The sequence below is a fragment of the Pinus tabuliformis genome, chromosome 4_1 (assembly GCF_031772625.1).
Source record: "Pinus tabuliformis cultivar Carrire ecotype Pingquan chromosome 4_1, CPIR1, whole genome shotgun sequence".
NCBI lineage: Eukaryota > Viridiplantae > Streptophyta > Pinopsida > Pinales > Pinaceae > Pinus > Pinus tabuliformis.
In genome coordinates, this window is record NC_142303.1 from 806,113,300 (window position 1) to 806,139,349 (window position 26,050).

The window sequence follows — 26,050 nt, forward strand, 5'->3', positions numbered from 1 at the left end:
AAACTTCCTGATGAACTGCATATCAACACTAGGGCAAAAATTCACTTTTATAACTTTAGACACGCATCTAGAAGCAATTAGAAGTCACTAACATACCCTAAAAATAAATTAAAAAACAAATTAAAAAAAAAACACAAGTTAATGAGGAAACGTGGGTTGTACGGCCATGAAACGTGTTTCTGGCCATACTGGCCACGTTTCCGTTTCGGGGAACGTGGCAGTACGACCGGAAACGCGTTTCACGGCCATACCAAATGCGTTTCCACGTTTCGTACCAGTTTCCGTACGAAAACGGACCTCTATAACACGTTTCCTGCAACATAGGTGAGAAGCTTCTAAGAGAGGAGGATCAAGTCTGTTTTAATCTTAGCCGTTGATTAGGGACTTAATCTCAATCATTGATTCGTCAACAAGAAAAGTATAAGAGAAGTCTTGAGGATCATTTGGAGACACACTGACAGATACTTAGTATCTCTAGAAAATCGATTCTCAAGTAAAGGAGATTGATTTCAGAGGGAGAGTTGCAGGGTGGAGGAAGCAGAGGGCATCAGTAGTAGGCAGTGACTAAGGAGGAGGTGACGCAGGGACAGCGGGAGACGGCGCAAAGAGAGACGCAACCCTCACAAAAGCTGACGTAGAGGGACGCAGAGCCACTTAGGGCCACGCTGAGCCACGTAGAGTGACGCGGAGGTGACACATGAGTAGGATCAAGGTCTCTAAAGTGTCAAAAAGTCTCAAAGGGAAAGTCTTAGGTGTTTTCTTTCAGTTTCTCTATAAAATCATCCTTGTAAAAGTAATTGCTAAACTAGTGATCGAGAGAAGTCATCAGTTCCATTCATATGGGCACATCTGAGATTACTAAATGCTCGGGGGTATAAATATGGGATTCTTGGACAACCCCAACAAAAGCACGAAATCCAGGAACTTTCTACTGAAGTGGGAGCGGGAAGGCCTTCAACGTGAATATTGGGTGCATAGATTCCGCGAGAGCGGTACCAAATCGAGGCAAACTCTGAATACTAGATTACCCCAATAAAAGGGGGTAAGGGTCAACAAGTGAGACGATGGGGGATAAGCTTCGCTGAAGATTCAATAAATCCCTCATCTACTGCACCAGTTTTCCCACATTGGGTTTTTCCGAGTTCAATTGTCCAACAACAACTATGTTGATGTGATTTCCATTGGTTCTTATGCATGTATTTTTCTTTGGGTAATTGTGTGATAACTGCAGTAGAATTTATTTTAATATTCGCTGAAGGGATTTCATAAATAACTTATTGTGAATTATAAGTAGATGAAAATTGAAATAAATCAGTTGCAACAGTAGAATTTCAGTTTAGAAATTTTCACAGCAGTGTCACTGCAGCAGTATAAGAAGAAACAATGCAGTGGATGTGGGGCAGCAGGCCAAGCATCAACACAGAGGACCGATGCGGATGATCAGTGTGATGCTTATATTGTGAAGCATTGCTAGAGCAAATTCCTCGCTTGGAGGGAGTGTTGATTTTTGGTAGCATCAGATGTGTTCTAGCCATGAAAATTGGTGGAGAGGCTAAGGAACATGAAATCTCCAAGACCTAGAAATCGTTTGGAGAAATTCCACCCAGATGAAGAGATATTAAAATAGTTAATATTTTTAATGAGTTCCTAAGTCTAAACTTAGGAAAATTAAAATATTAATGTGTATTAATATAAAATGGGAGAGAAAATTCTAAGTGATGAGGATCAAGCTAGATCTAATCTTAGCCGTTGATTAGGGACTTAATCGTGGCCGTTGAATCGTCAATAGGAAAAGTATAAGAGGAGGCTTGAGGGTCAATTGGAGACACACCAAGAGAGATCAAGAATTCGATTTTCTGGGGTTGGGTTTGCTGAGGAAATCGAGTTAAAGATTAGTTGCAGTGAGGGTCAAGTTGGGAATATCAATAGATAATAGAATAGGCACGATCCTTACCATTTATGGTAAGTGGTATCCCTCCTATTATGGCTAAGCAGAAGGATAGGTGTGATCCTTACCTCATAAGGTAAGTGGCATCCCTCCTATTGTTTATGGATTCCTGGGTAGTAGCATTGGCTCCTCGCTGGCAGAGATTCCCGGGTAGTAGCATTGGCTCCCCGCTGGCAGAGATTGCCTGGTAGTAGCATTGGCTCCATGCTGGCAGTTATTCTGGGTGGTAGTAGTAGCTCCCCGATGGAAATAGAGGGTGGTAGTTGAAGCTCCCCTATGATTCTTCTTTAGATTCAAGAATGATTCAATAGATAGAGTCGAGAAGAGATGATACATGATTTTATATTTGTGATGATCACATGATGCAATTGGAATTTCTCCCTAACTGAGAGGGAGTGTTAATTTGGCAGCTCAGTGACAAATTCCAATCATTGGACTAGATTCCTCTTTCTGAGAGGACCAAAATTGACCTTTTAAGCACTGAATTTGATAAGAAAACAATTTGTTTTTGAAATCAAGCCCACAGGTACACAAATTGTCAAAGTCGGCCTAAGGACAAATTGTCCCTCCTCCAACGCATATAAATACAAGTGACCTCAATCTAATTTGGACATCAAATCACATCAACACATCTTCTCTCTCTCAATCTGATTGGTTCGTACATGTCTGAGGCATCTCTTTGTCACACGTGTGGGCAGAAAGAAGGAAGAAATTACAGGTGGTCAAATATTTGAATTGATCTGCAATTTTGACTAGCATTGACCAACATTGAATTTGACCTCTGGAAGAGAGTTTGACTTTGATTTTTTTGGGTATTTGTCTCAGCAGACTGCATATTTTGGCACAAAAACCAAGGCATTTGGAGAAGTTTGACTTGGGTTGACTACAAAAAAAATTGTAGATTTGACGGCAAAAGTTTCTCTCATTTGACCGAGTTTGACTTGGTGTTTTTGCATTGTTTTTGGCTCTGTTTGACTAGCACTTGAGGCCGCACTATTTGACCTTTGATCGAGTTTGTTTGGAGCACTTTGACCATAGGATTGTGGATTGGTTAGGGCATGTCGACTGCTATTGATTGTTGACTAGAATTGCAGATTTTGATAGTTGACCAGATTTGACTTTGTTCATTGGCATATTGATTTTTGGATCATTGATTTTTGTATAAGTCAAACGTTGACTTTGACTCATATTTATTTGTTTGGGCTCATTGTACTCTCTATTGAACATTTTATGACAATCTAATAAGAGAAGAATTTTCAAAGGGTTTCCCCCTTGTGGGGTTTTTCCCTAGTCTTTGACCAAATTGATGTATCTTGTTGATGTTCTTGATTGTCTCCTATTGTCATTGCATTTACTGTTATGTCTTCCATTACTATTGATTATTGGAAGAATTAATTGTTACTGAAAAGATTTCTTAATGAAGGATTGAATTGGACAAAAGTAATTGATATACCATAGAGCAGTGGAAAATTAACATAATTGATATTACTAATGCTGATACCATTGACGATTGGGAGCTGATACGAATTTTTGGAAAAGCATGAAAACAAAACCTTGTTACGAAGAAAGAAGTTGTGAAATTATTGTGCAATCAGTGGTGAGGAAGTTTGGCTCCATAAGATGTTTGATAGTACTACATGATGATGTGTTGAAGCTACGTGAAAGTTGACAAAGATCCAGGAAGGTCGGAGCTCGTTATAATGTAATACAGATAGGAGCCAAGCAACTACAACTAGATTTCCATGGAAGAACAAGTAGCTGATGTATTGATGTAGAATGAGATAAGTTAAGGCTTGTGGTTATGTCTCCATGGTTGAGAGGGAGTGATGGTGGGCAGCGTATTCTCCATGTGTCATGCACTATGGCCAGGACTAACAGTCGTAAGCCTAGTGAAGGCACTAGTAGGGAGAATGGTGAATTGGATAAGCATCTGGGACCGATACTCCTTGGGGAATGGTATCTAAGATAGGAGTAGTCCCGAGGACCGATACTCTTTGAGGATTGGGAATCTGAGATAAGAGTAGTCCTGAGGACTGATATTCTTTGAGGATGTGGTGATATCCAAGATAATAATAGTCTTGTAAGGACATATCTGGTGAACATCCAGATGGGGTATGTGGTGGTATCCAAATGTATGCCTCCCAACATTGTGCTCTGATCTAGTGGAAATATAGAGCTTGTTATTCAAGGCCTCTCTATTTTGTTGAGAGGGAGTAACGATCTCTTCCCTCGTTGAGAGGGAGTGATGGTGGACAATGTATTCTCCATGTGTCATGCACTATGGCCAGATATAATAGTCGTAAGCCTAGTGAAGGCACTAGTAGGGAGAATGGTGAATTGGATAAGCATCTGGGATCAATACTCCTAGGGGAATGGTATCTAAGATAGGAGTAGTCCCAAGGACCAATACTCTTTGAGGATTGGGAACTCGAGATAAGAGTAGTCCCGAGGACTAACATTCTTTGAGGATGTGGTGATATCCAAGATAAGAATAGTCTTGTAAGGACATATCTGGTGAACATCCGGATGGGGTATGTGGTGAACATTTGTCAACTCTCACAGAGCTTCAAGGCCTTACTATTTTGTTGCTATGTCTCCCTTGTTGAGAGGGAGTAACGATCTCCTCCCTCGTTGAGAGGGAATGATGGTGAACAATGTATTCTCCATGTGTCATGCACTATGGCTAGGACTAACAGTCGTAAGCCTAGTGAAGGCACTAGTAGGGAGAATGGTGAATTGAATAAGAATTTGGGACCGATACTCCTTGATGAATGGTATCTAAGATAGGAGTAGTCCCGAGGACTGATACTGTTTGAGGATTGGGAATCCAAGATAAGAGTTGTCTGGCGACTGATATTCTTTGAGGATGTGGTGATATCCAAGATAATAATAGTCTTGTAAGGACATATCTAGTGAACATCTGGATGGGATATGTGGCGTTGTCCAAATGTATGCCTCCCAACATTGTACTCTGAACTAGTGGAAAGATAGAGCTTGTTATTCAAGGCCTTGCTATTTTGTAATTGACAATGCTGGTTATGATGATGCTTGATAATGCTTATCAATCCAAAATCTTATTATGAGAATATTTCAATTTGAGAGTATCCTTGTATCTTATTGAGCCATTATGAATACCTCCCTACTTAAGAGGGAGCGTTGGAAATGTAACTAGGTTCGGTCTTCATAATTGTTATTGTAATTCTGTCATTATATATTTCATGTAAAAGCAAAAGAAGAAAAATAAATTATTATTATTGTAATTTTGTCATTATATATTTCATGTAAAAGCAAAAGATGAAAAATAAATTATTATTATTATTTTCTAGTCAAAGAATGTTGTTCATGCTTCTAAGGTTTATTGAGTCATAAGAAAATTTGTCATGAGTCAAAGTCCCATTTGGAGTCAAATTTTCACCCACAAGACCATGTTGGCCTAGCCTGGACAAGTTGGCCCAAAAAGGCACTTATTCTCCCAGATGTGTATATATAAAGAGATGTTCGACCTCATTGTAGCACCAATTCACCACATCGATTTTTGTGCAATGAAAGCTAGAAGATCAATGAAAGACAAAAGGAAAGAGAGAGAAAATCAAAGGAGAAGGAATGAAGGTCAAAGGAGAGAGAAACTCACACTATTATGCCCTAATTCTATCACACATGCAAACAAAATTGATTTACCACAAGGCCGAAAATTCCAATAGTTTTGCAAGGGCTGAAAATTTAGAGTTTGACTAGATTTGAAGGGTGTTGGCCAATATTGACTTTGTTGGATTTGACTTGTGTAAAGAAGGATTGAAGGAGGGGTGACTTGGGTCTTGTGGGAGGTCTTGGTCTTGGTTTTTGGGTCTTGGATTTCTCATTTTGATCTGATTCTCTAAGAAGAGGAGTTGTTTGGGTTTTCCCCCTTATGGAGTTTTGCCTTGGCTTGGAGCCTACATTTTTGTGTTGTTTGTCTCTTGTGTTCTTCATGTTTTTATGTTTCGGTAATTGTTTGATGAAGAGAACATAATAAAAGAAATAAGAAGCCAACAAATACTCACAAGCAATTATCAAGTTAGAGAAATCAACCTTAATTTGCTAGCCTATTGGTTTCTCAATGGGGACTCCTCCGATTGATGAAAATCTGTAACGAGAAGGGGGATTTAGCTGAGGTGACATTGGGCCTCTACCTGATTGTTGTCCCATTGTTTAATTTATACATTGTAGGGTTTCCCTCTTCAAGGCTTGCTAGAATTTGTGGCAACACTGTCTATTTGATTTTATTTTTGTTCTTATTGCTTTTAGGAAAAGGATGTAAATATTGTTGTATATATGCAGAGGTTGACCCTTCATGCACAAACAAGGGGGTCTCATACACCAATTTGGTGTCTAGCTTGGCCATGACCTTAAAATTAGATTATATATATATATATATATGAAGTATTAAAAAAGTAAAATAAAACTTGTGTATAATAAAGTCTTAATAAATAAATGATGTAATAATGAGTTATTTAATGTAATAGTTAATGTAGTAGTTAAAAACTTAAATGGTTAAGCGTTGGGAATTATGTAACATACTTATCCTCTCCTACAATGTAATGAGATATTGCATCATCGAACATAGATGTATCATTCCACTTGTATATATTCCTGTCCATGCTTGCATGTGTAGAACTCATAAGGTGTACAAAATTGCATCTTCATCCATTGATCCATCTGTTTTCACTAAGGAAATCATTCAGAAAAATCCTTCACTTTAAACTGTCAAAATGGCTCAAGAATAAAGTACAATAGAAAAGCCTTACAGTTCGTTCTCCACTAGTGCTTGCACTTCCTACCATACAATATCCATTTTCCATAAACAATATTTTTAAGTAGAGGAGATGGACAATCATTGACCATTCCAAGTTTTTTCACCCTGTAAAGGTTCCACCACTAGTAATCAACATCAGAATTATTTTCTGACTCTACTTCCAAAAGAAGCATCGCTCCATGCCAAGTCCAGAACTATTGGAGCCAATTAGATTATTATATAATTGGTTTGAAAGGGAGCTTTCCCTTTGAGTAAAATCCCCACCCCAAGGAAAACGTAGGGATAAGCAAATTATCCCTTTCACGAATAATTTCTGTTTTGTCTATTTTAGTAAAATTTTAGCACTGAATTATTTCTAGTGTTTCTAAAGTGAGAAACAATATTCATAAGAAGATGATCTTTTTTGGTTGGTTTTATAATAAAGAAGATCTATATCAGATTTTTTGTATTAATTTGGTAATATAATTGTGGAACGTTAAGTGGCCTACCTTTCCAAATTCTTTGCGTTCATTCTGTGCCCATATCATAGTTTTAAAACTCCGACTCCGAAACGGTGAGGATCGACTCGGCTCCGACTCGAAACGGTGACTCGGCCGCTCGTATTTCAGTGACTCGGTATATATAATATATATATATATATATATATATATATATATATATATATTTTATAAAAAACATAATTTTAAAGATTTTCATTCATGTTTCCAAACACACAACATTATAATATAGATGGAAGACAACATATGATCAAAGTAGGCTCATGAACCAATCCATTATATCAAAATGGTACCCAATGGCAATACATAGTCAACTGTCATACATGATCAAAGACTCAAAACAAAAAACACATAACCAAGGAGGCTAGAAATGGCCTCTACAACAAAAGTAAACTATGACCAGACTCCAGTACTAGTAATACAGCTACTGGCTAGTAGCTACTGCCAGAGGAGCCAAGATCATGTCAATCAATCTTTGGATCATCATCAGAGTCAGATAGGGGGCCCCATGGCTCCTCATCATCATCATCATCTCCAACTGCAGTTGTAGAAGTGGTACCACTAGCAGGCTGTGCAACTGCAGCAGATGCAAGCTGAGATAGAGTAGATATGCAGTTGTGCTTATGTCGTGGTTGAGCAGAGGAAGCACCTACAACTAGAGTCCTAGCTGGCTGTGAGACTGAGGCTGGTGGATTGGGATCTGCATTCAATTGAACAACATGTTCAAGTTCAATTGATGTCTCGATATCAAAATCTAAATCAAGATCCTCATCGGGATCAAACTCTGCTGGACGACTCTCCACTACCCAATCTGATGTTGGATCAATGTCTTCCAACACAATGGGATCTGAATCAGGTCTTTTGTTCAGCAAATGGTTTCGTCTGAGCCGGAGGTTGTGTTGGACATAAACTAGATCATTTAACCGTTTTTTATCCAAACGATTTCTCTTCTTTGTGTTACTTGGGAGCAAGACCGAAAACGGGAGCGGGACTGACATTTTTAGAAGCTCCTGGTTTGGGAGCGAATCTCAGAGGAGTTCGACAACCAATGTCACTAACATCAAGGTACATAGAGGGATTGGTGCTCTTGATTAAATACGAGTTCCATACCCTAATACATGACAAAATTCAATGGAAACATTGCAATCCTCCAATCCTGAAATCCTGAAAAACTAATAAGTCTGCTGGATTTTGAATGAAATCTAAAATTCTACTTTCTCCATATGAAATCCAATGAGGCCGAAACCACTCTCAAACATCCTGAGTCTTTTCATGGTAATGTTAAAAATTTAAGTAAAAGGATGAAAATGAAGATTAAGGAGAATGTCACTTTTACTTTAAGAATTTAATATTACCATGAAATTTGAATAGCATATCAATAGTAGAGAGCATTTGAGTGTGTTAAATAGGGTTTGGGAGGGGGAAATGGACCCCAAATAACATTTAGCTAATTCATAAAACACCTTGAAGTCCAAACCAATCAGCAAACCCCTTAAAATCTCATTAAAATAATGTTAAATCGTTGTTTTAGTGGGTTATGGGCTGCTGTTTGTGACTCGGTCGAGTCAGTACGGAAAACGGCCGAGTTGGCCGAGTCAGCCATGACTTGGCCGAGTCATGGCTGACTCGGCCAACCGAGCCGTTTTTTGTACCAAGTACCAAGTCACTCCAGAGGGCAATGGAACGGACCAACTCGGCTGTTTCCGTTTCGAAACGGCCGTTTTTTAAAACTATGGCCCATATCAAGTAAATGAGTACAACATTACATGGTGAGGCAATGGTGCCAGGTAAATATCTAATCCAAAAATAAAGCTTCATTCAAAACCATTATAGAAAATCCTGTCAGCTCAAAATGGTTCATGCTTATGAGAAATTCCTTTCACATACTTGAAGCAATGGCATTTCAAGAGAATAGTACAAGTAGATACCCATCTACTACTTTTTTCACCAGGTCACCAAATCATTCCTATTAAACATTAATTTCCGTTCACCTGATTATGTAGTTAAACAGCAAGAATTATAATACATAACTAACTTATACTATAAGGATGAGTAGCATAAAACCAAATTAGATATGTGGATTCAATTGTTATCCATGTTAATGAACGAAGAAAGAAAATTAAGTTCATCTATATTTGTAAACTTAAAATTTGTTTAGATGATGCAATATGATGAACTATAAGAAATCGGTCTTAATTTCATTCTTCTACTAGAAACATGTATGCTAAAATTTATTCCTATGCATCATAAGGACATCACAAAAGTTAAATAAAAATAAACATATGTCAAAAAATTAGCAGCACTTGTTGACCGATCCATTTTGAGTGGTAAGAATACAAACGCACCCGTGGCTGAACTGGTACAATGATTGGAGTGTGAAAGGCAAGATGCCTACATCTTGACTCCTTGTGTTTGTCAAACAACTTGTTAAAGACACGAAACAGTTGTATTATTCGTTCATCACTTGTGGCACTAGGAGTTAGTAAAGTCTGTATAAGAAAATGTTGCTCTGAACCATCAGAACCAACTATCGTCAATCGACGGAAGCTGCTACCATGTCTGCGCACTATGGGCAAATCAGCCCCAAATCTATCCAATTTCACTCTATGGCCAGCTGCAATCTCCTGAAAGATAACAATAAAGGTGATTTAGAAGCCATAGTCCCATCCTCATGAATGCTATACACACATAAATCATAACCCACAGAAGATTAGTTTCAATATAAATGAACGTTCTCACAAACTGTAATGAAAATATAATTTTCTAAGTAATTTAATAAGCCTCTTGAAACTGCAGGAAAATAGAGCAACCTAAACGTGTTGGTATTAATTTTCCTATATTTTTCAATGTTTGATTTAATAAATTCATGTTAACTTCTAGAACCTTCAATAAATGTTTACAAGACAATTCAAAATCTGAATTCTTGTATGTAAATGGAAAACAAGAATGCTTCCTTCATATTCCACAAATGCTCAGGCATAGAGTGCCAGTAGTTAAATATGCTTAATAAACATCATACCTGATCTGCGAAGTACTGTCCCGGAACTTCCACATCAACCGCATGAAAGTCACACATTTTCCTGCATTCTTCCTCCAGTTTGAAGACAGCAGGAAATATATCTTCGATATCGATTTGTAGAACATTCTTCCAAAGTATTAAATGGTTAATCAAATCATATAGCGTAGGTGGAAATGTTGATGTATTGTCAGGATCAAGATCACGTTCGAAGTTCTGTTTGTACTTATTCACAAACTCAACATGGTTGTTCACAATATTTGTTCGGAAGAAACCCCTACAAATATCAGAAAGTTCCTTCTTGAGAGATTGGGGAACCTCTGTTTTTGTTGAAGTAGGATATTTATAACATTTGGCAAGTAATTCATGCACTGCAGCAAGAAGTCTCTCTTCAGACATGGGGAGAAATCTTGAACCAATTTCAGTGAGAAAAACCTGGAAAGCTGCGTATCAGGAATAGTGAACTAATAAAAAATGCAGAGCAGTATAGATATAATCCATTATATGTGACAAACAGTTATGCATTTTTATGTAAGATGGTAGTACAAAACATACAAACAAAAATAGCTCCAAGAGAGCAACAAATATGTTTTCCCTTTTGGCCTATGTTGGAGGGAAAAATTATCATGACTTTGCAGAGCAATATAGAAAGAAACCATTTATATGAAATAAATGGTTCTGCATTTCTAAATAAGTTTCCATACAAAAAAACAAAAAAAGGCAACAGGGAGTAAGCAACAAATATTTTGGCCATTCTAGCCTATGTTGGTAAGGAAAGTAGACAGAGGAGAGTGGTGAGTGGTTAATAACGAGTTTGTAGCAGGAGGAAGAAGGAATAGGAAAAAGATCAAGACATCCTACAGTATTTGATTTGTCAACAACCCCATGAGCAAGATGCTTATATTAACTAGGGGTGTTTGATGCAGGAGGATCCCTACGGCTTTGGAAATATTGCATCAACAACAAAAAAATGGGTATAGTTTGTTCTTTAGCATTTGTTCCTTTTGTTTTTGAGTTGATCTCATCTTAGAAAAAGCCTTGGTGTGCAATTCCTAAGTTTTTGGAAGTCTGAGCCTTTACACTACATTTGACATTTTAAGGCTTGATAATGATTTCTGAGCACAATAAAAGGTCTACAGAAGCATTCTAACCATTTCCATGCTTCAGATCTCACCCGGTATGCATAATACTTCCCAGGAATGCATCAACTATAGATAAAAACAAGCAAAAAGAGTCAAAGTGGCATTTTCAGATATTTATAACTTCTAGTTGAGGATAGTTTGATGCCATATAAAAGTGCATAAGGATACTTAACAAGGAATACTATATCCTAGTACCTTTTAGTTTCATCAGACATGCAGATTCAATTGCTGGCATGTTTTTAGGCCATGTCAGCCTGATTTGCAGCTTCTGTCCAGACACTTCAATGTATTTTGCAACAACACAGGTTTTTATGTTTGAGATTGAAAATACAACACCATCGAAAGGTCAAGAATTTCATGAAGAACACTCAGCAAGTTCCTTGTCATCATTTGGATACATACTGAAACATGGGAGTGCGTTTTCCATTTCTAGCGAAAGTATTGAAATTGTCATTCTTGGAGCCCCATAACTTTCAGATGAACATAATTTTGGGAATTCTGATTACGTGAAGCTGTATCCCATGTGAAATTACTCCTATTATATGTTTAGATTACATGAGGTGTGCATTTAACAGGATTTGGTGTTGCAGGTTAGCTTGCTGGAAATACTTTGTTTATATACCAGATCTGTCTTTCATGCAACCAATGGAGGTTTTAAGCCTTGGGAGTGTCAGCTAAGCATAAGAGGTGATGCGGCCTGGATGATGGAGCACACATATTTCATCATAACCCTTCATGAGTGCTGTCATATCCCCAATTTTGATTTTTCATTTCAGGGGATTAATGGAGTTTATTGGGGAGGTGCTAAGCATAGCACAATTTGTAATTTGGGCATTGGAGACAATTTTTTGTGTATGGGACTTAGGAGAAATAAAAAGTTATAGCTCTAGTGGAATGTGGGGGCCACAAGAGAAGGAAATTCGACCAAATGAAGCAATTCACACTAGTGAGAAGAGAGAGAGAGAGAGAGGAAGGGGTGTGAATTAGTGGGAAGTGGGTGACCACCAAGGGAGAGGGGGCCCACAATTATAAATAGAGCTTGGAGGCCTGCATTTGGTACTTTTGATCATTTAACAATTTAACATTAGTTCCCTTGAGTTGCTTAGCCAAGACAACTGCGCTGTTCAGCACAAGGAATTCCTGAGCGGGAATTCCACCCTCATTTCAGAGAATTTCGAGTGTATCCCTAGTGAGGCAATTGGGGAGCTCAGCTCAAAGTTTCCATTGGGCACATTTACATCATTTCTTCAACTGGAGCGAGTTTTCCTTGGATGCAGGAGAGAAATTTGTGGCTCTTGGGAGGGCCAACAAAAAGGGGAATTTGGGCCAGCCAATTAGCAAAGAATCCTTCCACGAAGAAGGTTGGAGTTTCTTGTCAATTTGCAGGTATGTTGGTGAGGCGCTTCGGAGAGTTGAGCCGCTCCAGTGCTTGGTCTGCGCAGGGGCTCACTGGGCATTATTGTGCAATCACTTGGGAAAGGAGAATCTATGGTGTGGTTATGGAGGAATAATGGAAATTTGGGAGGTGTTGCACCCATTTCATCACAAGTCCAAGGAAGCAGTGTACAATTTTTTTGAAAGTTCAGAATCATCAGCTAACACGTTATTGTATCATTGTAAATCCAATTTTTGCAAGTAATAATGTAAATGATGTTAGTATGATTGTTTAATTATGTAACAAAACCTAGGTAAGCCTTTGATTTTGGCGACAAATTTCATCCTAGGAGGATTTTTAACCTCACCGAATTATGAGAGTTTTTAAACAAAGATAATCGATAGGGTTTTTCCTCTAGCTTAAACCCCAAAGCTAGCATGGAATTTATTGACAAGATCTTAGGTGAGTCCTAGTGTTATACTGAGTCTTTGTAAAAGTGGTTTGGGAATAATTTAAGCTATTTGGTTAAACTATTTTATTACAAATCTCTTGGTCTATACTAGATCATATTATGTCGCAAAATTGGGTACTGTCACGAGGGTCTATAACGAATGTGTATTCCCCCTTTGAGGGTTGAATTTGTAATATCTGATGTAAAAAATATTTTAGTGCATGGTCCCTCATACTTAGACACCATGGCTAAAATATTTGAGGGTGGAAAAATAATTAAATCCCCTCTAGAGTCAATTAATTAATTTTTTTGGCAAAAATTAAATTAAATCCTAAGCCAGAAAATTAATTAATTTAGAGACAAAGTTAATTAATTTAGAGAAATTAATTCTTCTCCAAGTGGAAAGTTCGTGGGTCAAAGAAAATTAATTTTTGAAGGTCCCCCACCAAGGCAAAACTAGATATTTTAAGAAAAAATAAACCCTTGGACCTGCGGTTAAGTCAAAGTCAAAATTTTAAGGAAATTAATCCAAAATATTAATTTTCGGATTAATTAAAAGTGGATTTTAAGAAAATTTCGAATTTTCCTCAAAACAAAAAATATTCGACAGTGGAGATTAAAAGATGATCAAGGACCTATCGACAATCAAGATTATTTTCACAAGGATCAAGCCAACTAGCCGTTATTTTCCACTTGGAGGGATTTCTCTATAAATAGAAGCCTGTCTTTGCTTCTTAAAAAGGATGAATGATTCTGGATGATGTAATTTTGTAACGTTGGTATTGAGCCATTGCTCTGTTGGGAATGTTTGATATCATAATAAAAAGACTTTGGGTTTAGTTCATGGTGATGTTTGTCCATTGATTTGTGGTACGTGCTGGTTACGTGCTTTCCTATATTGTGCTAAAATATTTTTATAAGCTTGTTATTTCATTTTTCAGTGATAAGAACATTCTATTAGTAAAATTTGGTTTTATCTTACGTGATCTAATTCATCATATGATCTAACAAGTTTACTTGAGAAAATATATAGAGATTTGCAGGTACACCGACCCTTGGGCTCCAAGTTCACAGACTTTGCGAAAGAACTGACCTTGTTTGGGCTCTAGGAAGTTTTGTATGCTTTTCTTACTTCGCTAAAGACTATGACCAATACTCTAACTTTTCGAAAACACATTGATCCATTATCATTATTCAAAAAATATTTTTGAGAAAACATTTTATTTACAAGCCTTGTATATTTGTAATTATTTTGTAAATATTTTTGTAAAGTAATTTTGTAAATATATGTCTAACCCTTGTTTTGCAGCAGTTGCGGTTTTGGGATTTATTTTGAATTTTGTATGTATTTGGGTTTTGGGGAAATTTTATTTTCATTTGTGCAGGGAATTTCTCAAGACAAATCTGAAATTTTGGAAGGGTTTCAAGGTTTCTAGCCTCTAAAAAATTCATTGGGATTTTTAGAGGTGGATCTAGGCCTAGGAAGGCAAGATCCACTCTCTAGTTCTCCTCCAAGCTCAAATCCCAAGCAAAGGAAGAAGCTGCCAGCCTTTGGTGGTATTTTCGTGATGAATTTTGGTGATTTTGGAGATATAAAGCATAATTTGAATTTTTTGTGGAGGGTTGAATTTTGTTTGGCTTTCTAAGCTTAGTGTTGTACTCTCCTAGCCCTCTTTGCCTCATTTAGTCATTGCATTGGGTTAATAGTTGATTTTGTCACTAATTCTTTGTGGTTGTAGCAATATTCATGAGATTTTGAGCTAACATTGATGGTTGCAGCTGGTCTAGTCACTAGAAGAATTTGGGCAAGAAAGTGGATCATCTTCTAGGCCTATTGGTTAAGAATCTAAGCAACAATTGTTCATTTGAAATTTTCTAAATAGAAATGCTACTGCAGTGATTAATATTATTTCTTCTACTTATTACCTCAAAAATAAGTTATCTACTATATTCTTATGACAAATATCGAAACATATTCTACTACAGCATTCACAATTAAAACATTGCAGAAAGTAAATGTAAGTAAAATGTTGGCACACATACAATCACAATGACAACTATTTTTGGACAATTGTCCCCAAAAAAACCCAATGTGGAAAACTAGTGCAACAGATGAGGGATTGATTATTCTTCAGCAAAAGCCATCATGTACAAATTACACCCAGCAGTATAGAACAAGTCTTTTTGAGAAAAATTTACAGACGTTCCTGAACAAGTGTCTGACCCGAGAGAGAGGTTCCTCCACCCTCTACGTCTCTCTAGCTTGCCAAACGTCACTTTCTCTGGCCTCTGAACTGGCTTGCACAATGCCTGCATCACTCAAGCCAGTGCTGCCTCTCCCAGCATCAATCTACCCAACGTTGCCCCTTCTACTACTCTGAGTCTTCGTCCCTGTCTCCCTGACTGATGTTGAACCCTCTCTCTCTCCACCACCTGTAACTCTCTCTCTGAATTGATTTTCTCTTGCCGAACTTCGGCTAGTAAGAAAATCGATTTTACTTGGGCAACTGAGTGTCTGCCTGGTGTATTTTCTAAATGACCCTCAAGCCCCTTCTTATATCTTCTTGTTGGACAACCAACGATCTAGATTAAATCTTAATCAAAGGCTCAAATCATTTTGGCTTGATCCATGTCTTTTTCTAGAAGTTTCACCCATGATTAGATTAATACCCATTAATATTTTAATTTTCCTACTTAGGAACCCCATTAAAAATATTAATTATTTTAATAAAATCACTTATGGGTGGAATTTCCCAAAACGATTTCAGTGTTCTTTGGAATACATGTGCCCAAGCGTCCCTGCAAAATTTGAGGCTTAGAGCACATCTGATGCTACCCCAAATAAACACTCCCTCTTAGCGAGGAATGTGCTCTAGCAATACACTGCTACTGTATACTGCTCTGACTCTGAAGCATCATCCTATGCGCTTCTAATGTCTGACATAATATCCACCAACTACTGCGTTGTTGTTATTGTACTGCTGCCTTTGACACTACCACTGTCAATGCTACATCTATACTACATCTCCCTCTGAATTTCTGCATTTGTCTTGTTGTTGGCACTGTCATTGCCAACCGTCCCTGCACTGCAAACTGCTGTTGCTACTGAAATAGATTTTCAACCATACCCAACTTCTCTCTTTACTAAGTAAACTTAGCTCTTCCGAGAGCCTTTGTGAGTATATCGGCCACCTGCTCTCCTGTGGGAACATACTGTAGTTGTACTGCCCCACACTGAACACAGTCTTTGATAAAGTGACAACGGATATCTATATGTTTCGATCGATCATGAAATACTGGATTCTTAGAGAGTTTGATGCAACTCTGATTATCGTTGTAAACCTTGGTCGCTTCCATCCTTTTTCTGAATAGGCTCACAAGAAATTTTCTAAGCCATATGGATTCACACGTAGCTATGATGGATGCCATATATTATGCTTCTATTGAACTCAGTGCTACTGATTTTTGTTCCCTGTTGCACTATGATATCATCCTTGATCCAACACTGAAGCAATACCCGGAGGTACTTTTTTGGTCTACTGAATTACCTACCCAATCTACATCGGTGAACCCATTCAAGCTGATATCCTCCGCTCTAGAGTACTTAACCCATATCTGATTATTCCACGTACATACCTAAGTATGTGTCTTGTTTCTGACCAATGCACCCTTTTGGTTCCACCGTGAACTAACTAAGAGTGTTGACAACAAAACAAATGTCTGGCCTAGTGTTGACCAGATACATGAGCGACCCAATGAGCTGTCTGTACAAGGTGGGATCTACTTCTTTGTCCTTTGATCCATCTATTTTCTTCTAGTTGGTGACCATGGGAGTAGCCATGGGTCAACAATCCTGCATTTTGAATCTCTCCAGAATCTCTGTAGCATACCTTCCTTGTCCAAGGAATATCTCCCTATTCTTCTGCTAAACTTCCAATGCCAGAAAATAATGCATCAATCCCAAGTCCTTCATGTCGAATTTGGCTTCAAGATTCTTCTTGCCATCCTGGATGAGCTTAGATGACCAAGTTAGGAACAGGTCATCTACATATAGTACCAGAATAAGTGGTTCATTCTCTACCAGTAAATAGTAGAGATTGGGATCAACATCACTCTTGACAAATCCCAACTGCTGCAAGTAACTATCAATTCGACCATCCCAGGCTTTGGGTGCCTACTTGAGCCCGTACAGGGCTTTCTTTAACATGCAAACATGAGATTTCTTCTCATGAGTTTCGAAGGCTTCGGGTTGTTCTATATACACCTCTTCTTCTATCACTCTGTTCAAGAATGCTTTCTTGACATCCATCTAGTGAATCTCCCATCCCATTTGAGCTGCTACAGATATAACAGATCTGATAGAGGTGTATCGAGCAACTGGGGCGAAGGTCTCTTCATAGTCTATTCCTTCTTCTGAGCATACCCCTTTGCTATGAACCTTGCCTTGTACTTCTCTATGCCGTCGTCTGCAGCATAATTGATCTTGTAGATCCATCGTGATCCTACAACTAATCTATTTTCTGGTCTAGGTACTACTTTCCATACATCATTTGTAATGATGGATTTGTACTCTTCCACCATGGCATCCAACCATACTTGGTGTTGAACAACTTCTTGAAAGCTAGAGGGTTCTCCAACTTGAGCTACAAATGCTTGGTATCTATCGGGTTGTCTACACTGCCTCTTCTCGGCCCTAGGAGCTCAAACAAACTCCTCTGCGCCGCTCAGTGTCTGTCGCACTTCTTTGCTCGTTCTACCACTGGTGGTGGGAGGCTCAACCAACTCTTCCTCCTGATCCTATCGTTCCGTCTATTGAGAAGCATCTGCATTTCCTCCCTCTGAGGAGATACTGGTACTAGTCACTATACTCAACCCAGGTGTATACTCTCTTGCCTGTCCTTCTTGTTGCCCCTATGCTCTTGGACTAACGGAACATCTCTCGACTGATCTTCTGCAAGCATTTCACGAGATTTCTTGAAAGCTCTATCTTCCATGAACTTTGCATCCCATCTTACTACAATCTTCCTACTACCAGGAATGTAGATTCTAGATGCCTTTGAGGTCCCGCTGTATCCTACGAGATACCCCTTCTCTGCAATCTGATCTAGTTTGTTGTGCTTCTCGTCTGGAATGTGGCAATAAGCCACACCTCCAAATATCCTGAGATGACTGATTTCGGCTTCTTCCCTGTGAACACTCCTTCGAGCATTCTCTTCCCCAATGCTATATGAGGAGTTCTATTCTGGATATATACTGTCATGTTGCAAGCTTCTGCTCATATATGCTTAGGTAGATCCTAATCATACAACATGGCATTAGCTACCCCAACAATAGTTCGGTTCTTCCGTTTTGCCACTCCATTCTACTCCGGATTATATGGAGTTGTCCACTCTCTTTTGATGCCCTCCTTTGCGCAGAAACTATGAAATCTTTGTATGTATATTCTCCACCATTATCTGGGCGCAATACCTTTATCTTTTTCCCTGTCATATTTTCAACAAGAGCCTTAAACTCTCGGAAACGATCAAAGACCTCATCCTTGGTTTTTAAGAAATAGATCTAGGTTTCTCTGGAGTGATCATCGATAAAAGTGGTGAAGTATTCACCACCACTAAGAGCCCTTGTGGACATAAGACCGCAGATATCTAAGTGTATTAATCCTAATACATCCTTTGCTCTAATGTTACTTCTGGAAAAAGTTGCTTTAGCGTACTTTCCTAGCACACATCCTCTGCACAAGTCTTCATGTTCACTACTTAGGACTGGTACCCCTATAACAATCTCTTTGAGCATCCTCAGTGCTCCATGATGTAAGTGCCCCATTCGCCTGTGCCATAATTCATTTCGCTCTTTCTCACCATTATAGTTGTTGCCTATCAGTGCCATTGGCGATTCAAGATGAAACCTGTACAACTTATTGCTTCGAATTCCAATTTTCTTTTTCTTCTTCCATCTTGGATGCTTAATGTATACTTTCTTCCCGATGAAGTATACATCATATCCCTTGTCCTGTAACAGGGACACTGAAATTAAATTCATTCCTAATCTTGGCACATGCAAAACATTGGTGGCTTGGATGTTGGTCCCTGCTTTCGTCTGAAAAGCTATGGTGCCTCTCTCTATTGGAGTACATTTCGTTCTGTTTCCCATAGTTATTTGGAAGTCCATTTGTTCTTCTTGATAGCTCAAGAAATGTTCCCATACTCTAGTCATATGACCTGAAGCCTCGCTATCAATGTACCAAACATCCACTGATGCTGAATTAGCTAGGCATGTGAATTCCTCATCTAATCTGCTAGATAAATTTGACACTTTGAGTATCCATATTGTGCCAATTTCTGATGCTAACCTATCCCAACAACTGCTGTAGGAAAAAACTACGTCCCACCTGAGATAATCGTCCTTGCTGAATCTTCTGTTGCGTTGTCCCTTCTACCATTGATTAATTTCGATTGGAAAGACTTACCTCTCTGTCGGCTCACTCAGAGAGAGTCTTTCCACGAAATCCAATCTCCTTGGCTTGAACTGTGCAATCCTCTGGGAGATTAGAATTTCTGCCCTTGTAGGAATTTCGAATTCCCTTCTCTTCTCAGCGCTGCATCCTCTGACTTCTCTCTTCTGCTTCCCTATAGCTCTAATACCATGTGAAAATTTCTAAATAGAAATCTTAATGTAGTGATTAATATTATTTCTTCTACTTATTACCTCATAAATAAGTTATCTACTGTATTCTTATGGAAAATATCGAAACATATTCTATTGCAGCCTTCACAATTAAAACATGCAAAAAGTAAATGTAAATAAAATGCTAGCACACACAAATCACAATGACAAAGTTATTTTTGGACAATTGTCTCCAAAAAAGCCCAATGCGGAAAAAACGATGCAGCAGATGAGGGTTTTATTATTCTTCAGCAAAATTCATCATGTACAAATTACACCCAGCAGTATAGAACAAGGTTTTCTGAGAAAAAGTTGCAAATGTTCCTGAACAAGTATCTGACCTGAGAGAGAGGTTCCTCCACCCTTTGTGTCTCTCCGGCTTACCCAACGTCACTTTCTCTGGCCTCTGGAGTCTAAACTGGCCTGTGTAACGCCTACGTCACTCAAGCTAGCGTTTCCTCTCCCAACATCAATCTGCCCAATGCTATCCCTTCTACTGCTTTGCGTCTTCGTCCCTGTCTCCCTAACTAATGCTGAACCCTCTCACTCTCTCCACCACCTACAACTCTCCCTCTGTATCGATTTTCTCTTGCTGAACTTCGACCAGTGAGAAAATCAGTTTTACTTGGATAACTGAGTATCTGCTTCGTGTATTTTCCAAATGACCCTCAAGCCCCTTCTTATATTTTCCTTTTGGACAACCAACAACCTAAATTAAATCTTAATCAAAGGCTCAGATCGTTTTGTCTTGATCTGTGTCTTTTTCTAAAAGTTTCGCCCATGACTAGATTAATACCCATTAATATTTTAATTTTCCTAAGTCTAGACTTAGGAACCCCATTAAAAATATTAATTATTTTAATAAAATCACTTATAGGTGGAATTTCCCAAAACTCTTTCTGGGTTCTTTGGAATACATGTGCCCAAGCTTCCCTACAAAATTTGAGGCTTAGAGCAAGATGCTACCCGAAATCAACAGTTCATCCAGTCATTTGGTTCTTAATTGATCTAAAGCAAGTTGACTCCATTAGGCATTGGTCTCATAGAATTCAATCTAATATCTAAAAGCTTGCTAAATCAACCAAGTGGCCAGGCCATTCAATCGTCCCTCCCGAACTTGTTGGTTGCCAATGAGTCTTGCATTTCTATCTTCCATAAAGACTACCCCCGATAACTTGTTGTTGGGAGACAGCTAGAATGGAGAGGTCAGGGATCAAAGTGAGAGCCCCCGACCTGAGTCATTATCGCACCATGCCTGTACAACTTGACCAAGAGCAGGCCCACAAAGGCTGATGTCAAGCCCTAAGAGGCTGACGTGGGGCCAAGGGGAGGCCTTGTAGGGGCTACGGCTAAGGGAAAAGACCCTTAGAGGATGCGACTAAGGCCAAATGGAGGGTCGGGGAGGAGAAAGGCCTATTAGAGGTCACGACAAGGAGGGAGCAGGGTTGAGGCCTTTTAGAGGTTGGATGACAGGCCTAAAGGAGGGTCGAGGGGGAAAATAAGCCCTAGAAGGGCTGATGGCTAGGTCAAACGGCCACCAAGGGCAACGACCAACCCTTAAGGGCTCGTGACCGAGGGAAAAGGGAGGGTCAAGGGCCCTAGGAGGCTTCGAGGCCTCACGACTAGGCCAAAGAAGGAAAACGGCTAGGCCTTGGGGCCCAAAAAAAATTTCAATCCCCTACAAACACGAAAATTCGCCAAAAATCACTGCAAAAATGCTAGACATTGAGCCTGGATGACGATTGGAAGCAAGATCTTTCCTTCCTAGGCCTAGATCTACCTCAAAACCATAGCAAAATTCTCTTAATCAACTCAAATTCCACCTGCACAAATGAATCAAAGAATGCCAATACCCAAATATATACACAAAATATAAAACCCCAAGTGCTACAAAACAAATGAGTTAGAAATAATTTACAATTTACAATATTTACAAAATAATAATTTTTTGGAGAAATAATTTTGGGTAAATAATAATGGATGAATATATTTCGAAAAACAGATATTGGCCAAACCCTCCTTCAAAATTAAATACCACAATGAAATCTCAAAGCCCAAACATAGTCAGCTCTTCCCCACAGTCTGTGAACTTGGAGGCAATGGGCTAGCATACCTATAAATCTCTATAATATTCTCAAACAAAATTGTTAGATTATATGGTGAATTAGATCACCTAAGATAGCATATACCAATAGAATGTTCTTATCAGTGACAAATAAAATAACAATTACTTAACAATATTCAGCACAATATAGGATCACACATAGGTAACACACACCACAGGTCAACGAAAGAAAAACACCATGAACTGAACCCTAAAGTCTTTCTATTATGATACAAAATGTTCTGAGTAGAGCAACATCTCAATACCAACGTTCAAAAATTACATCATCCAAAGATATGCAATAGAAGCAAAATGACTTCTTTATATAGAGAAATCCCTCCAAGTGGAAAATATCAGCTAGTTGACTTGACCCTCGTCAAAATAATCTCAACCGTTGAAAACAGCTTGATTATCTTTTAATATCCATTGTCGAATTTTTAATTTTGAGGAAAAATTCAAAATATTCTTTAAACCCACTTTTAAATTAATCCAAAAATTAATATTTTGGATTAATTTTCTCAAAAAATTGACTTTGACTTAACCACCAAGGTCCAAGGGCTTAAATTTTTTTTAAATATCCATTTTTCCCTTGGTGGGGGAACTCCAAAAATTGATTTCTCTTTGACCCACGAATTTTTGACTATTTTCCACTTAGAAATAAATTAATTTCTCTATAATTATTTTGACTCAAAATTAATTTATTTTCTGGCTTAGAATTTCAATTTAATTTAGCCAGAAAAATTAATTAATTGACTCAAGAGGGGATTGATAATTTTTCCACCCTTAAATATTTTAGCCATAGTGTCTAAATATGAGGGACCATGCATTAAAATGTTTTTTACATCAAATTATTACAATATCAACCCTTCAAAGGGGAAATACATATTTAAACTCATACCCTCAATAACTTAACCAATTTTGCGACACATATGATCTAGTATAGACCAAGTTTGTTTGAAATAAAATAATTCAGCCAAATGGCTTAAATTATTTCCAAACACACTTTTACAAAAGACTCGATATAACACTATGACTCACCTAAGACCTTGTCAATGGATTCCACCCTAGCTTTGGAGTTTAAGCTGGAAGAAAAAATTTGTCGATTATCCATGTTTAGAAACACACATAATTCGGTAAGGTTAAAAAACTTCCTAGGATGAAGTCCTTTGCCAAAGTCAAAGGCTAACCTGGGTGTTGTTACATATTTAAACAATCATAACTAACATAATTTATAATACAACTTGCAAAAATTAGGCTTAGAATGATACAATATTGCTAGATGATGACTTTGAACTTCGAAAAAGATCACTTCTTTGTACTCTACTTCCTTGGATTGTTGACAAAGTGTGGTCAACAAACCCCACTCTTGATCCTGAAAGGGTTTTTAGAGTTAGACTAAACAAGCTCTCTTCTCGTAGATGTTAGTTTTGTAGCATCATATGGTGTTCTAGTCTCAAACTTTGTGGAGAGGCTAAAACACATGAGTTCTCCAAAACCCAGAAATTGTTTCTGGAAATTCCACCTAGAGATAGCTCAATTAAATTAATTGACCATCATTTATTTTTTCCTAAGTCTAACTTAGTAAAATTGGTTAATTAGTAGTAATTAATTGAGAAATGTGAGAATTCTCTAGAAACTCACACAATCAACTTAAAGATGATCTCAACCATCAATTAAGTTTTAATCTTGGTCATTAAAGACTCAACTGGAGATTATAAGAGGAGGTTGATGGGCAGATGGAGAAACACACAAAGTGAGAGCCAGTAGTGCGAGTTCCTTGGCAAGTCGAGCTATCCAGCTTCAGAGGTCAACCAGAGGAAGAGAGTTCGAACCAAAAGAGACATAAAGGGGCAGAGATAGTGACTCGAGAGGAGGATTCCAGTTTCAGAGAGTTAGGAGAGGAGGCAGATTTATTTCTCCAGGAGGTTGTGCAGGGACAATGCAAAAGCCTTAAGGAGGCAGTCCAATTTCGCTGAACTAGTGGTGGATTCAATTGCCAAAGGCCGAGAAAATTTCCAGAAGGCCAAGAGGATTATTTCCAAAGCAGATGGGTAGATGGGAAAACACACAAAGTGAGAGCCAGTAGTGCGAGTTCCTTGGAAAGTCAAGCTATCCAACTTTAGAGGTCAAGCAGAGGAAGAGAGTTTGAGTCAAAAGACACATAAAGGGGCAGAGACAGTGACTCCAGAGGAGGATTCCAGTTTTGGAGAGCCAGGAGAGGAGGCAGAGTTATTTCTCTAGGAGGTTGTGTAGGGGCAACGCAAAAGCCTTAAGGAGGCAGTTCAATTTCGATGAATTGGAGGTGGATTCAGTTGCCAGAGGCCGAGAAAATTTCCAAAAGGCCAGGAGGATTATTTCCAGAGCGGCAGCAGGCATAATGACTTGAGTAACAGTAGGTCCAGGTTAAGTGTCTAACAGGATACGCAGAAGCCTGCGCAAAAGGGTTTGGATGGCTTACTTGGAGTTGTCAGATTTTGTTGAGATTGCTAGGAGAGGAGGGTAAATCCCCTCAATTGATTTATCTGGTACTTCTCTTAGATAGAAATGTCATTTTGGCGTCATTTTATTGTACTTGGAATTTCACTGTTGCATAATAATAAAAACCCTCAGCTATTGCACCGGTTTTCCCACATTGGGTTTTTCTAGGGACAATTGTCCAAAATCATTGTGTCATTTTTATGTGTGTGTGCTAGCATATTTCTCAGTTTCCACCATTTTATTTTCCGCAGCGTTTTTATGGCGAAAATTGCAGTTGTGATTTTATTCGTTGTTTGTCATAGCAAATAAATTGCATAATTAAATTTACAGTTAGAAGAGTAATTTCCAGTTGTTGCAATAGAGTTAGAAATTTTCACATGGTATCACAACATAGTTGATGGATAGGAATCTTAAGAGTCAAAGAGGAAAATTTTCGCTATTCAAATGGTGCAGCAGGACAAATTTCCCAGGGGTTGCGTAGTGCCTAGCTAGGTAGTACGAATTGTTGGATAGGGTTTGATTTTCTAGTAGCAGAAGGTAGGAAAGTTTGATTTGTTCGGGGAAGCGATTCCAACAGGTGGAGGGAGCAACAACTCAGTATTTCACAGAGCATATCTCTTGTCTGGCGCAGTAGGATTTTGCAACAGTTTGCAATAGAAGAATCAACGTTGGGTGGAAGAGAAATTGTACACACAGAGGGATATTTCTCTCAAAGGGTTTCTAGTTCAAGAATAATATATTTCCAATTATAGTAGCAAGAAGCAGCAGACATATTTTCTCACTCCAAGGAGTGAAAATAGCAATGCTAACAATCGAGCAGGTGAAAGAGGGAGATCTCCGTATCAATTCGAGTTTTTGCAGAGATTGCCTCAGCAGGGCTTCGAGATCAAGACAGATTAGAGGGTGCATCAAACTATTGTATCTAGAAGGCCAGGATGTCCTTCCTGCTAGACGAGTATGGTCTGAAGACATGCACAAAAAGAGTTGTCGCAATACCTACAGATGCAAACCAGCTAGAAAATTACAATAAGGGGATGGCCAAGCTGAAGCGGTTGATTCTCAATGGTGTTCGAGATCACATTATATCGCATGTGGGGGAGCAAATACGGCCAAAGAAATGTGGGACGCTATTGCCTCAATGTACTAGAATTCAACATATTTAAGATGAGCTTGTAGCCATAAGAGAAGCACCTCAAGCTACAAATCTTGTGCATTTAGCCCTCAATAGTGTCACTGAGGAGTGGGAGACCTTAGTCCAGGGCATTCTAGGACGAGATTAGTTACCTAGGTGGGACCGGGTGTGGGCCGATCTGGCACAAGAGGAGATGAGGCAAACTCTAGTAAAGAGCTCTATCAATGGCAGTAGTAACAAAGGGCCGAAGGGTGTGAAGGAGGAAGAAAATGTGGCCCTTGCATCAAAGGGGAAAGCAAAAGGTCTCAGCCATGGATAAGGCTCGTAGGGAGAGAAGAAGAAGAAGGAGGATCTATCCAATATCAAGTGCTTCAAGTGTGGCGAGTTTGGCCATTACAATACTCAGTGTCCTCAGAGGAAGGACAAGAAGGAAATGAAGGATCAGGTGGTAG

The 26,050-nt window shown here is 38.6% G+C and overlaps 1 protein-coding gene across 1 annotated transcript in view; it reads right to left on the minus strand.

The window, feature by feature from the left end:
• LOC149178671 (uncharacterized) overlaps window positions 1-26,050 on the minus strand; it is a 396,993-nt gene that overhangs the window by 38,877 nt on the left and 332,066 nt on the right. Inside the window, exons 31-32 of the mRNA XM_089422194.1 lie at window positions 10,257-10,688; window positions 9,583-9,861 (exon numbers count right to left, since the gene is read on the minus strand). Coding sequence (XP_089278320.1) covers window positions 9,583-9,861; window positions 10,257-10,688 — 711 coding nt within the window. The remainder of the gene's footprint in view (window positions 1-9,582; window positions 9,862-10,256; window positions 10,689-26,050) is intronic.